At 61.8% G+C, this 13,407-nt stretch overlaps 1 protein-coding gene across 1 annotated transcript in view; it reads right to left on the bottom strand.

The window, feature by feature from the left end:
* Positions 1 to 7,981, bottom strand: part of LOC117641132 (transcriptional activator cubitus interruptus) — a 56,557-nt gene extending 48,576 nt beyond the window's left edge. The window contains exon 1 of the mRNA XM_034378249.1: positions 7,480 to 7,981. Within this exon, the coding sequence (XP_034234140.1) occupies positions 7,480 to 7,682 (203 nt within the window). The 5' untranslated portion in view covers positions 7,683 to 7,981. The remainder of the gene's footprint in view (positions 1 to 7,479) is intronic.
* Positions 7,982 to 13,407: the final 5,426 nt, after the last annotated feature.

Raw genomic sequence — 13,407 nt, 5'->3', positions numbered from 1 at the left:
CAGTTAAAACTGTACGGTCATACTGGCAGTGGCCGTCGTGGGCCGTCGCGGCCTTGGGATTGAGAGATCCCCATCCTGCTGTCTCATCATTGTTATTATGTTTGTACGGATATCCCGAGGGTGGGGACGTTCCGTAAATTGAGTTATATTTGGGAGGAGGAGGAGGTGGTCCTGCATATCACTTCATCGTTTTGTTTTATTACCTGATTTAAATTTTCGATACAGTCAGATGAAAATGTTTTAATCGCCGCGTACAAGCGTGCCGGGCCGCGGCGAGCCGCGGGGGAAGGGCCCAAGGCCCGAAGGGCCTGTCTGATTGGCTGAGGGCAGTCCCGGGCGGCCGTAAGGGCTGGGCTGGGCCGGGCCGGCCGGGCTGACAGAAACACTTTTCAAGGCTGCCCGGGGTATCGGCCCTGGAAATCTCAGGCCGGAGGCGCGCCTCCTTCGGCCTTTCGGCCACACGTCTCCACAGCCTCCCGGTGCACACGGCTGTAACTGGCGGCCAGCCCCGCAGGGTTACGCGGCTTGTCCCTGCGTCGCTGCGTCGCGAGCAGCCCATGTCCGAACGCCGTCCCCGGGCCTCTTCAGTGTCACTCGCCCGTCGCGGCCATGTCCCCTCCACCTTAAGTTTTTCTCCCGCATAATGGAAAAAGCAACCCCAGAGACGACTGAAACTGTCTTCGGATTTTCCTGGAGTCTAAGAAACGATTTGAATTCAGAAACGCACCCGATTGCTCGGTTCTGTCACAACAAGCCTGCTTCCCTGCCTCGAAACTGAGGGGCGGCTAATTCGAACGACCCTCGCACGTCGTCGTGGGAAGTTTCCCCGGCGGCCCCCCTCCCCCTTCCCTTTCGGCTTTTTAATTATGTTCGAACATTCCTGCGTCTTTCTCACAGCTGTGCTGTCACCGCCGCGGCCATGCCCCCCACCCCTTTCGCCGGAGCCGGGAATCCGTCTCTTCTTTTTTAATGCGTTTCTTCCCTTTTTCCTCCAGGAAAAAAAAGAGAAAAGTGTGCCAGCTTCCACATTGAAAATTTTGAGTCAAAATGTTGGTCGGGAAGCGGTGCCCGCCACGTTTTTGTCCAGTGTGGCCGGTTAAGTTTATTGTTGCCCTCCGATTACCATGACGACACCGCCTCTTTGATCCCCGAAATCCATCCTAGGCCACTCCGGGCCACTCCGTTGCCACTCGGCTGCCTTTGAGCAGTCACTGGAACACCGACAGCCCTAACCCTCCCCGACGGGCAGGGCCGAGGCAGGGCCGAGGCGGGGCGGACAACCCTTCCGTTTTTTCTAGGATATCATTTCGCAGAAAAAAAAGAGGGGATGAAACAATCATAATCAACACGGAACCTCTTCCTCACTGAGCTTCATAAGGCAGGGAGACGGTCCTAATAACAATCCGGGGAAAGCAAGGGCTGCTGCAGCCGAACACAGCCCCTTGTTGACATCGCCAGCATCGCCAGCAACGTCGAATTAATCCGCGCCCAAAAGTGAGGCAGTGCCACCGCGGGGCTCACCTGCACAGCCATCAATTATACAGAGCAAACAAAAGGGGAAAGGGGAGGGGCCCGGCCGGACCCACTAGGACCCACGCAACTGCCGCGCCCCGGCCCCGCAGTTACGCCGCTCTGGCCGGCACGCAGCGCCACTGTCGAGCGAAGGTCGACCAATGAGCGCGTCACGGATCAACGGACGCATCGGCAGCTCCACGAATTAGTACGTCAAGCTGGCGGCACCGGGGCGGCACGGCGGCGGCGGCACAGCGGCGGCGGCGCTCTTTGAACACCTGTTGCGTTTGTTTATCGCCCCGTATTACAGTGCAACCCTTACAGTAGCGCCATCATCTCCATTCTGCACGCCTAATTTCCGATTGCCGCTCTCTCTCTCTCTCTCTCTCTCTCTCTCTCTGCTCGGAGTCAGCCCGACGCGGTAATGGGTGTGTCGTTCGCACCAAAGGGTGGCGGGCGTGGCGGCCTGGCGGCGGTCCGCGACTCGCGAGGACGCCGCCGCGACGAGTGTGGTTCCGTCTGGGCGCACCACTGCACGCCAGCGCCAGCCTGCGCCCGGCCGACCAGTGCCTCGCGGTGTCGCGGACGGCAGGTGCGCCCTGTGTGTGTGTGTGTGTGTGTGTGTGTGTGTGTGTAAAAGTTGCTGTGGGTCGCTATTAAATTGCACCGGGTATAATAATGCGTGTCCAGGGCCATCAGGCAGTTCACACACCGCGGAGCAATTCTAACAACAACACACCACACACACACACACACACACCAGCAAAGACATCTCACACAAGCCTTCAGCTCTTTATGTATTTTTTCCTCCTTCCCCTTGTTCGCGTTCGGCAGCGCTACGCTCTGCTTGAACGCTGCGGCGGAGGCGCTTCGCGTCGCTCCGCGTCCATCGTAGGAATCGCAAGTTCTGGGAAGTGAAAAACGAAAAACGGCGCCGAAGTTGGCAACAGTGCCGCGACCGGGCGGCGCGCGGCGCGCACGCACCGCACAACACTCATAAAATTAAAGCCGGCGGCCGTCTGCATAATTTTCGCCTCTATCACCTGCGGAAATGTGTAATGTTACAGTCGGCGGTAATTACGGCGTGACATTTATGTGGCGCGTATCACAATAAAAAGACAAAAAGAGGCCAAAATAAACTTTTCTGTTTCCGTTGTAAACGTTGGTCATTTTGATTATCACCTCGGCTGAATTGCTAAGCGGCGTCACGGCATAGAGGCGGAAACGGGCGACGCTAGCGCGCTACTAGCGCCCCGGGCGGCCGGCCCAGGAACTACGGGGAGCGACTGAAGCCACGACTTTCAGCGACTTGCAGTGTCTTTCAGTGACTTTCGCCGGCATGCACTGACTTTAGAAATGCTTTCGTCGCTCTCTCGCCAGGGACTTCCCTGCGAGCGAGAGAGGCAGAGTGACAACCTGTGCTCGGAATCGGCCACTGGGATGGCCACTGGCATGGCCACTGGCCAGCCCATTTCCCAGGTCGTGAATTAAAAGCCGGGCGAGGCGAGCACACAGAAGACGTCTCCATCAGCGAGGCTGGCCGGCCTCCGCGCCGCGTCTCGCGCAGCGTCTCGCAGCGTCCCGCCAAGGAGAGACACTTTTTCTTCACTTTTGCCTTGTTTTGCTCGGCGGCTCGATTCGTGCGGCGAATTTCCGCCGAAGCAGCGCGGAGCGGCGCATAGGAGGTGGATTCCGAACAGTGTGGCTCCGTCTCTCTCGCGACACCGCGCCACGCCCACCGAGTGCGAGCGAGACGGAGCGGCGAATCAGGGAGGCAGAGAGGCGAGCGTGCCAATGGCACTATCTGGACCGCCCCGCCGCGCCACCGCGCCGTCCTCATGCCGCAGCGCTGCTGCAGCCACTCCTCTTTTTGTGCAGTCTGCATTTATTTACTGACTTAAAACGCTTGTACTGATATCTCTGCATTATGCACTGAGGGAAGGCCCTTGTACGAACGGGGAGGGGAGGGAGGCACACAATAAGACAGGGACAGGGAATAAAATGACTGTTAAAAGCGCGGCGCGCGGCTTCGAACGCGGAGAACTACACCGCGCGCGTCCAACGACATTTTCATTTGGTGAGGTCGCGGAAAATCAGCGGCGGGCTGAAGTTGGTGAAAAGAACACTCTCGATCCCTGAAACGGAGTGAACGACGAAAACAGAGAGACACACACGGTAGTCATTTGGGTTGGAATGAGACAGCCTCGCTGATTAAGTCGATATCGCTAGCCGTCCTATCTGTCTGCAGCGTTGCTCAGCGCACTCACCTTGCGCCCCTCTCCCTCTCTCTCTCTCTCTCTCTCTCTCTCTCTCTCTCTCTCTCTCTCTCTCCTCTCCCTCTCTCCCGCCTCTCGGCGTCACAGGAACAACGGCGAGGCGGCCGAACGGCGCAAAACGAGCAAACGAATCCGCACGACAGAACAACACGAATTCCAGGGCGGAGGAGGGAAGGCAGGCATGGAGAAAGAGTGAGCAAGCAAGGCGAAAACAAAACGGCCAAGAAGAATGTTGAGAGAGACGGAGACCACGTGGGTCGTCGTCTTTATTTCACCCCCTCCACTCCACTGCCAGCGCGGCCAGCACGGCCAGCACGGCCAGCATGCCCCCAGCCAGGCGGCCGGCCAAACCGCTCCTGACGACTTCATCTCAGTTTATGGGTGCGCTTAGGTCGACATAGCGATACGTGTTTGCGAGGAATAACCGTAGGGAGGGGTGGGGGGCACTGCGGTGCGGTTTCCAGTGGGGGGAGGGGGGGCAGTGCACACTATCCCGAGGCATACATGGCTTATGAGCTGATATAGAGACGTTGTGTGCACTTAGGTACACTCCCAGCCAAGAGCCGAGCAAATCAGTTAGGCCCCCGCGGCCGGTGGGCAGGCGGTCCGCTTGCCGCTCAGGCAGACGCCGCGCTGTACCCTGGCGTGTGCCAAACTGCCGCCGCACTGGAAAAAGATTAAAGCGCATTCCTTGACACGTTATAAATGCACGCCGCGACGACTTAGCGACCGCAACCTCGACAGAAATCCGATCAAGCGAGCTAAGTTGAGCTGTCGGCGTGGTGGAGCGTGGCGGGGCGCGGCGCGCCGGTAAGTCTCTGGCCCTGTAACCCTTAGTCAGTGACCCGGCGGGGCGCGGCGGGGCGCGGCGGGGCGCGGCGGGGTGCTGCATCAGCCAGCCCCGCACTAATGAACACGCACCCCTCGCTTCGCCCGCCTCGCCCCCGCGTGGCGCAACCGCACGCGCGGCCGGGACGTTTCAAATTCGGCTCCGCGATGATGGGCCAGAGGCAGCGGTCGGTGATTGGCCGCGGGTCCACGGGGCAGGCCGGCCGAGACTGCGAGGAGTGACCGTCCGCCGGAGGCGCATCGTTCCTCAGCGGCGCAGCCAAGGCAGCCACGCGTCGGGGTCTGGTGCGGCGCGGCCGGGGATTTGGGCCATAAGGCACCCCCATGCGGCGGCGCGGTGAGGCGTGGTGGGTGACGCAGCGGAAGACGTTCTGGGGGTCTCCAAAAAAATGCAGAGCGGAGCGCGGGGACTCACAGTGTGTTGTCGGCAACACCAGTGCGAACAGCAGGCGGTGATCCGGGCGGGGTGGTGGGAACCCTATAGTGGGAACCGTAGGGTTGCCACCCCCGGGCGCGCCGGGCCGTGCGGCCGCGAGCCTGGCAGGCATTAGGCGTAACAAGGGCGGGGTGAGAGTGTAAGAGGCGGGCCGCGGCCGCGGGCACGTTCGCACCCGGCAGCAACACACGGCCACCAACTCGACCAGCACGCCCACGGCCCGCAGACGGTGGCGCTGGCGTGGCGCTGGCGCGGCGCTCGGCCGAACAATTAGAGCAAGGACGGCGTCTAAGAGATCTAATGGGCAGGCCAGTGGCCAGTGGCCAGTCCGGCCAGCCCGGCCAGCCGGCCGAAACGGAAAGCCCGATGCCGCTGGACGCGCAGGACGCAGCATGGCGGCCCTGCAAGGCGAGGCACTGCGAGGCACTGCAAGTGGAAAGCAGCAGACATGTTAGCAGCCCAGGGGCTTACCTAGGTATTGTTCCTCACGCTATAAATCCAGCGCTAGTCATAAATACCTGCCTGTGTGTGTGGGTGAGTGTTTGTGTGTGTGTGCGGGGCCCGGCGCGGAGGGACGGGGCCGGGGGGGCCGGGGGGCCCAAAGGGCAGGGCATGCACCCGCCCCGCAGGGCCTGCAGGGATGCACGATGCTCCCATAATGTATGCGTGCGTTCCACCGTTCCTCCGTTCCACCGGGGCCCGGCCAGGTCCACGCCGGCCGCGGCTGGCCGTCCTCGTCGCACCCACGGCGCGGAGGGCGGCCGCGACGGAGACGGACGCCGCCGGAGTTTCCGAGCGCGGCCGCACGACCCTGGGGGGCGCTGCGAGCGCGCGCACGCGTCCTCTAAAACACCGGGACGGAGAGAAGCAGGGCGAAGCAGGGCAGGGGAAATTGAGTGCTTTGTGGTTTGGCCCGTTACAGTGTACGCGCTGTACGCGCGAGCCGTGTGCTGAAACGGCCAAGGGGCGACTGGCGCGGTCCGGCGGGGCCGTCGAGATGTTCTGCAGCACTCCGCCGTTTTGCCGATTTCACGCGGGGCAATGATACAGCAAAACGCCAAACACGCCACGGATGGGTGAAATATGGAGGGAGCCAAAGAGCACGAAAGTGTAATTACCGCTCGGAGAACAGTGCGGCACGTCAGGGCCCGAGAGTGTGTGAGTGTGTGTGAGTGTGTGCATGCTGCTAAAATAAGAGGAAACCAAAGGGGCGGGTCACGAGACGAGGGCAGCGAGCAAGACATGAAGAAGCTGGAAATGTAGAAACCGAGCGAGAGAACGTGATTCGCGTGCGATTGGCGAGGCCCAGGCCCAGCCGAGGCCGTTCCCAGCCCAAACACACTGCCACCGCCGCCACCGCCGCAGCATCCTCATCCTCCTCCTGGTTGCCGCCAAACGACAGCCGAAACCGGCCGCCCCACCGTCTGCCGGCGGTGCTGGCGGCGCTCCCGGCACGCAAGGGGAGACGACGCACATGTTGGGCGTGGCGAACTGCCCCGGAACCACACATCGGCCGGCGCCGAGCCGTCGACACGTCTCTAATGTCGCTAATGAGGCGACAGCCGACGAGGGTGTCCTGGAGCACGGCGTCCTCCTGGAGCACGCGGCGACCTGGAAGAGGTCGTGGAGCGGCGTCCTATGGACCACGGCGTCCTGCAGCACGGCGTCCTGGAGCACAGCGTTCTGCACGCGGCCCGGACGGGGTAGCCGACGCCGCCGTTGTTGTTTGTGCCCAAGTGACATATTGCTTTTCGTAAAAGGGTTTTCAATTACTTTGCTGCGTCTCTCAATGATTCCCGACGGGACATCAAAGGGCGAACTCCGCCGAAGGGCTCCGCGCCGCCGCGTGGCTGACAGCGTAATTCGAGGCCCGAATCAAAGTCGATTGAGAGCCGTTTGTTTTGATATCGGCGGGGCCGGCGGGGGCCGCAGCTGCGTCCAACCCTTCCAGCCTGTCAGCGTCCCGGCCAGTGCCGCCAGTACCGCCAGTGCCGCGGCCGACGCGCGCACATAATTTGCGGAGTGCGGATTGAGCCGCTCACGCTGCCACGCCGGATCGAATGTCCGGCCGTTTCCGCCGTGGCGTGGCTGGCGTGGTCGTGGTGCTTAGAGTGCTTGTGGGGCCGGGCAGGCCGGGCAGGCCGAGCCGGGCCGAGCGTCGACGGCCCGGCAACGACTTGTCTCTGCCGGCGTCCTGCACGCCCAGGATGCACGCCGGCTCGGCTTTCGGCTTTGCGTTTTGTTCCTAATGAGGTCGACGAGACAATGCACCCGGTAAGCCGCCCCAATCTGGGCCTGACGCACTGTAAGGTGCGCAGGGGCGGCCGCCGGCCGGAGGTCAGGGCCGGGGTGGTGGGGGTAGCCGGGGGCGGGGCCTGGGCGGGGGCGGGGGCAGGGGGGGCTTACCCATGGGGATGGTGGAATCCAGGTAGGCCTGCGGCGCGGGCGGCCAGCGCGGGGTCCCAGATGTAGCGTCCTTCGTGCGTGCGCTGGTCCACGGGGATGGGGCCCACGGGGGCGTGGAACGCCCCGAACGCCGACGGGAACGTCAGAGGGAGGGCGGATGGGGCCGGCGGCAGGTGCAGCGGGAAGGCTTCCCGCTCGGGCATCCTGGCCGCGGCCGTGTCACCCTCCTGGTCCAGGGGCGCCAGCGGGGAGGGGGAGGGGCGCCCGGGCGTGGCCGGGTCACCCTCCGTCACAACAACAAGATCACTGCACACTGCACGCACATCACTTCACTGATATCCACTTTGTCGCCTGCTTCTTGAGGACGTTGCCGCGGCGTCGCGAGGAGCGCGTCCAGGACGAGGACCGCGTCGAGGGAAGCACAGAACCGAGAGGACGGCGACGGCGCGGCAAACGCGAGGCGGCAAGACGGCTGCGGCACACAACACACCACGCCACCAGGGCAAGCCACTACACTCCATGCCTTCGCCTCGCCTGCAGGCCGCCGCCGCCGCATGCCCAGAACGCCTCCCCTCCCCTCCGCCGCCGGGCTGCCCCCACCGCCGCCCTCTCGAGGGGGAGGGGGCGGGCGGAGGTGCGAGAGGCGAGGCGAGACAAAGAAGGGGGAGGCGTCTCGGGGGGAGGGGACAGGAGGGGAGGGGCAGGGAGGGGCGTGAGCAGAGGCGAGAGGTGGCTGCCCCCAGCGTAGCGCGGCGCGGCGGCGCGTCGCGGTAGGCGCGGTGGGCGCGGTAGGCGCGGTACGGCGGCGGCGCGGTGCGGCGGGCATCACGTTGCTGGCATGGCGCTGCCTGGCTGCCTGGCTGCACCAAGCCAGCACCAAGCACGCGCCTCCCGGCCCGCCCAGCGACCCGCCCAGCGACCCGCCCAGCGACCCCAGGGCCCGCCCAGCAAGGCGAGCAAGGCGAGCGAGGCCCCCAGCAGAGGCCGCCGCTGTGGCCGAGGCCGCGGTGGCCGCGGTGGCCGCCACCCAACCCCCGGCTGCTCGGCCTTCCGGCCACGCTGATGAGGGATTAGCGGCGAGGGTGCGGGTCTTTGCCTGCTGCGCCGCTCCGCCTGCTGGCCGCTGCACTGCTACAGGGTGTCGAGGCTGCAGGCCGGTCGGGTTGCCTATGCCGCACTCGGCGGGCGCGCTCAGGTGCCGCGTCGCATCCAACCTTCCCGTCTACACCATCAAGTCCAACCACGGGACAGCCGAGGGCAGCCCGAGGTCTTCCCGCTGTCCGACCGCGCGATACTATCGAATTGGATCACGAGTCAAGGAGAGTTTTGACTGCCGCGGGAGAGGCATGACAGATCTACGAGGCGAAGCAGGCGAAGGGACCGAGGAACGAAAACAGAAGCAGCATCCGCCCCCCTCCCGTCCCCCTCTCTCTCTCTCTCTCTCTCTCTCTCTCTCTCTCCGCTTTCGTCCCGTTTGGTCTGGTCCCCTCATTGCCGCACGACCAACGCGGCACGGCAAAGACTCACACTCGCCATTGTTCCGCGGGATATTGTTTTACGGTGTCGTGGCGTTTCTGATGCGTCACCGTGTGGGCGGGGCAGGCGGGGCGCGCGCGTGCACGCCACGAGCTAAATAATCGCCCTTAATTATGAGGGACGGGGAAAGGAGATGGGAAAGAAGGCGAGCGCACGCTGCGCTGCCGAGGCCGCCGAAATGGTCATGAAATGGTGCAGTGGCATGCATGATTCCCCGCGCGGCGATTCGAATGCAGCAGCGACTGGATTGAGAGGGTTGCGACCACAGGCAGACCTGCAGGCTGCTTCCTACCAGCGCTCTCGTCGCTCTGTCTCTCTCGCCCTCGTGGGATGCCCCGTGGGGGCGCGAGAGGGAGAGACGCGGCAGCTCAGGGTGACCGCGGACAGATTGAACAGCATCGGGACCGCACCGGGACGCGAGGGAAACTCTGCGTGCCCAACAACAACAACATCAGCGGCAACAAGGCGGCCGTCGACCTGTCCCGAAGGACTTCGCGAGGCACTCGGAGTACCTTATCAGCCCGGCGCGGCGCGGCGCGGCCCGGTGCGGTATGGGAAAACGTTTCCCCGCCCCGTTGACGTACGGCCCCCGGGAGTGTGTTTGTGAGCGTGCATAATGGAGGACCTGTGCAGGGCGAGCAGGGCGAGCAGGGCCTGCGTGGGCAGGGACACAAATCACCATGCTGGGTATGTGAAAGCACAGCACAAATTAATTTTAAGCGACCAAACACACAGGCACCTCTGCTTTGTTCAACGAGCAATTTATAAAGAACAAACCATTTATAAGCGGGCAGTGTTAAAAGCGTGGGTTTTATTTTTCTCGCTGACCTGCTGCAAAGGGACGGCCAGACGCGACGACGGGTTCGCCTTATCACAAACACGAAAGTCATCAAAAACAATGACTTTCACGAACACCTCTCCCGACAGAGCTGGAATCCGGAGACCTATTCCTCTGAAAACAAACCTTTTATTTTCTCCCGTCCCCCGATCTTCTTCTTTTTACGATTGTTGGGGCTGAGCTGACGCGCGCAGCCGCGCAGCGGGGATAAAATGTGGAGCTGTGGGATGACGAAATAAAGATGAACCTATTAGTAGCGCCAGTCTGTATCCACAATCATCCAAAACGGTTTCGATCGAGGCCACGGCTGCTCTGCGAAGCAAGCGAAATCGCTCTCCCGTTCACGCACACAAACAAACAAACCCACACACGCGCGCGCACACACACTCACAACATGGAGAGATAAAGCCCGCAGGCCTGCCGCCGGTCCGGTCGGATGGTCGGAAAGAAATCCAATCGGTCGCTGATTTACCGAGGGGTGCTAGGCGGGCCGGGCAGGGGCCGGGGCACACGGGGCACACGGGGCAGTCGGGCGCCGCCTAATTGTGAGGCAACACACCAACACGGCCAGCTCGGCCTCGCCAGCCGCGCCGGCCACCTCCATTTCATTGTGTCAACACGTTTGTGTCCGTGTCCAGGTCAGGAAGGGAAGGGCTGGCCAGCCTGGCTGGCGCACTGGCTGGGCTGGAGCAAGTCGCACAGCCTCCCTCGGCTTGTCCTGCCGCGGTGCAGCTGGGGCTGCGGAGCACTGCGGAGCCAGAAAAACAATCGTTTTGTTTGCATTGCTGCCGACGGCTCACTTTGGCCCTCTGCTCGCTCGCTGCTTCGCTGCTTTGCATTGCAGATCCCGATGTTATCGCCAGGCCCGGCCTGCACATGCAGCTCAATGCAGGGGCGTCGCCTGCAACAAGCCAAGGGCGTAACTCGCCAAAAGGCACGGGCACGTGTTGGATTGAGCCGTCCTGCATTTGCGCGTGGGAAGGGGGAGAAGCAGGGCATTCCTTTCAGCACAGTCAGAGCAACAAGCGCTCTCTTCCCCCGTCCGAGTGGCTCTGGAGCGGAGCGGTCCGGTCCGTTTCGCCGGGGCGGCCCGACGGGGCGGCCGGACCGGCCAAAGTGTGATGGATCGGGTCATGATGCGGTCCACAAATCGAACGGGGCGCGTCAAGAAAGGGGACAGGCGGCCGCCGCCGAAAAAGAGGAGTTGCCCATCGCCCTGGCCAGCCAGCAGGCATGGCTCGCGAACTTGCGAAAAAAATATTTTCAATGCGTTGTTTTTAAGGTAGTATTTGACTTAAACTGGTGGAACACACCAGCAGTGCTGAGTTTGGTCTTCCCATACGTCCTGCGTGTACAGGCATTGGCGCACACGGGCCTGCGAATAACCAGTGCTCGTGCGAATATAAGTCCGGCCGACGCTGGCCGACGTGAGCTCGGTCGATACGGCGTGGTGGCGGGGACACACACGGGTATTAACATGTTTATTACGCCGACGGAATTATCGCCGGCCGTTCGTGCCCCTTCGTGCCGGCCGGACACGCACCGCACCGCAGTTTGGCAAGGGTTCGCGGGGACCAATCACAGCCCGTGTCCAAAGGCTGGCATGGCGGCCCGGAAGTTTTCCCGCGGAAAAATGCCCCACCGCCCGACCACCGCCCACTAAACAATCTCCCGAAGCGGCATAATTATTTAGCGGCCAGTTTGTGGCCGTGTGTTGCAGCGCGCTGTTGCGAGGATTACACCTGTTGAGTTAGATTACTGCCGCCGCCAGTTCATGACTTTGTTTAAGCCGCGTGCGCGCGTGCGCGGGCTGGGCGCGCTGGCGTGCGTAGGTGACGGCCCGGAACAAACGACACGCGCTCATGCGAGGGCACAGCCTGGGCACAGCCCCGCCGCATGGCACCGACCCATGGCACCGGCCCATGGCAGCGGACCATGGCAGCGGACCATGGCACCGCACACGCACACAGCGACATCCGAACCCTCACCAAGAAGGCGCAACCACGACAGGAATTGTTCAGTTTGGTGCCAAAAAGGGTTCTCAAGTTGTATCTGGATGATTTCATGGTTATACTGCACTTATGATCTTTTCCATGTAAAAGGCCTTCTACGCTGACCGAAAATACCGTTCAAACTGCGTGTCTCCTAACCCCGTGATACAGTTTAGCTCTCACAAATTCTCGATTTTATTTTTTTTCCACTTTTTCAATAAGTTTTGTATTCATGTGTGACTGTGTGAAGACACTCCGCAGCCCTTTCAACTCTGCGACGTCACACACAGGGCCCTGCAGGGGGCTCCGAAAGGAGACTGGAAAAATGACTCACGGGGCCGAAGGGCCCAAGGGCCGACCGGCCGGTCGAGTCCAGACAGGTCGAGCTCAATTAATTTGTTATATGCGTGCCAGCCCGCGGTGACGCGCAAGGAATTTCACGCGAGGACCTCGTGGCTTTCTCAGCACTATAAAGCGCCCTCCTATGCGTACAACACGGGCTCATTTCAGCCACACGCGATGCGACTCTCTCGTTACAGCCACACCCGCAACTCACACACTCACACGCACACACACAAACACACACACACACGTGTGGACTCAATTAAATCGACTGATGTTCTGCCACCAATTCCCGCTGGCCATTATGGCCGCTCTTAGCATGCAACATTGTCGGGCCACTCGGAAGTGCAAATTGAAACCGGCGGCGTGTCAATTTCCCCACGTCGGAGGCGGAGAACAGCGCCGAGGCGCAGCGCCCCTTCAACAGAGTCCCAGACAGAATTATGAAGACGGAGCGGGGCCTAATCCAGGGCAGACATCTCCGTCGCCCAAACAAAAGTACGCATCAAGATGGTCAGAGTTCCGTATAAACATGACAGGTACTCATGTTCCGTCGCGTCCCATCGGTCGATCGCGTCGAAGGGGTGACGGTGCCGGAGTGGAGGACTTTGGTCCCGACTCGGCTGCGGAGTTGGGGTGGGGTGGCACGACACAGGGCTCTCGCCATTGGGTCAACCCAAAGGGCTTCGCGGTGACCAAGTAGCAAAGGCCTTCTGATGCAAATCAGGCAGCGCCTTTCCCAGTGCGGTTTGTCCGGGTTTCTCTCTCGGGACTACTGTCGGCAGCACGTCCAGCAGGCATAGCAGGCCACCGGTGATTGCGCAAAGGGAGGCATTGGAACTTCATTCCGTGGTCGCTGGGCTTATTTGCCCCACGGCCTGCGGTCTCCCAGTCTGATTTGAGGCGGTGAAAAGCCCCTTGATTGATTGGCTGGGCTTGTCAATGTTGGCCGAGTCCTTTGTTTGGGCCCCGCCTTTGGCCCGCCCTAGGCCCGCCCTAGGCCCGCCTTCGGTGCCGTCGTTAGAGAAACGCCTGGCAAATAGATCCATTCATTGTACCTGAGCCCCGTTTCCCGTCGCACTTACTGCCAATAATATTCCTGGACCGAAAAGGCAGCTGGTGCAATCACACACGTCTCTTGATTGAGCTCCGATTCCATTCATTTCAGTAGTCTGTTCCTCCTCCACCGCCCGCTGCTGTTGCTGCTCCGCGGACCCATCG

This window comes from Thrips palmi, unplaced genomic scaffold (assembly GCF_012932325.1).
Source record: "Thrips palmi isolate BJ-2018 unplaced genomic scaffold, TpBJ-2018v1 HiC_scaffold_15, whole genome shotgun sequence".
In the NCBI taxonomy this organism is placed as follows: Eukaryota; Metazoa; Arthropoda; class Insecta; order Thysanoptera; family Thripidae; genus Thrips; species Thrips palmi.
This window is presented reverse-complemented; position numbering and strand designations above follow the sequence as displayed.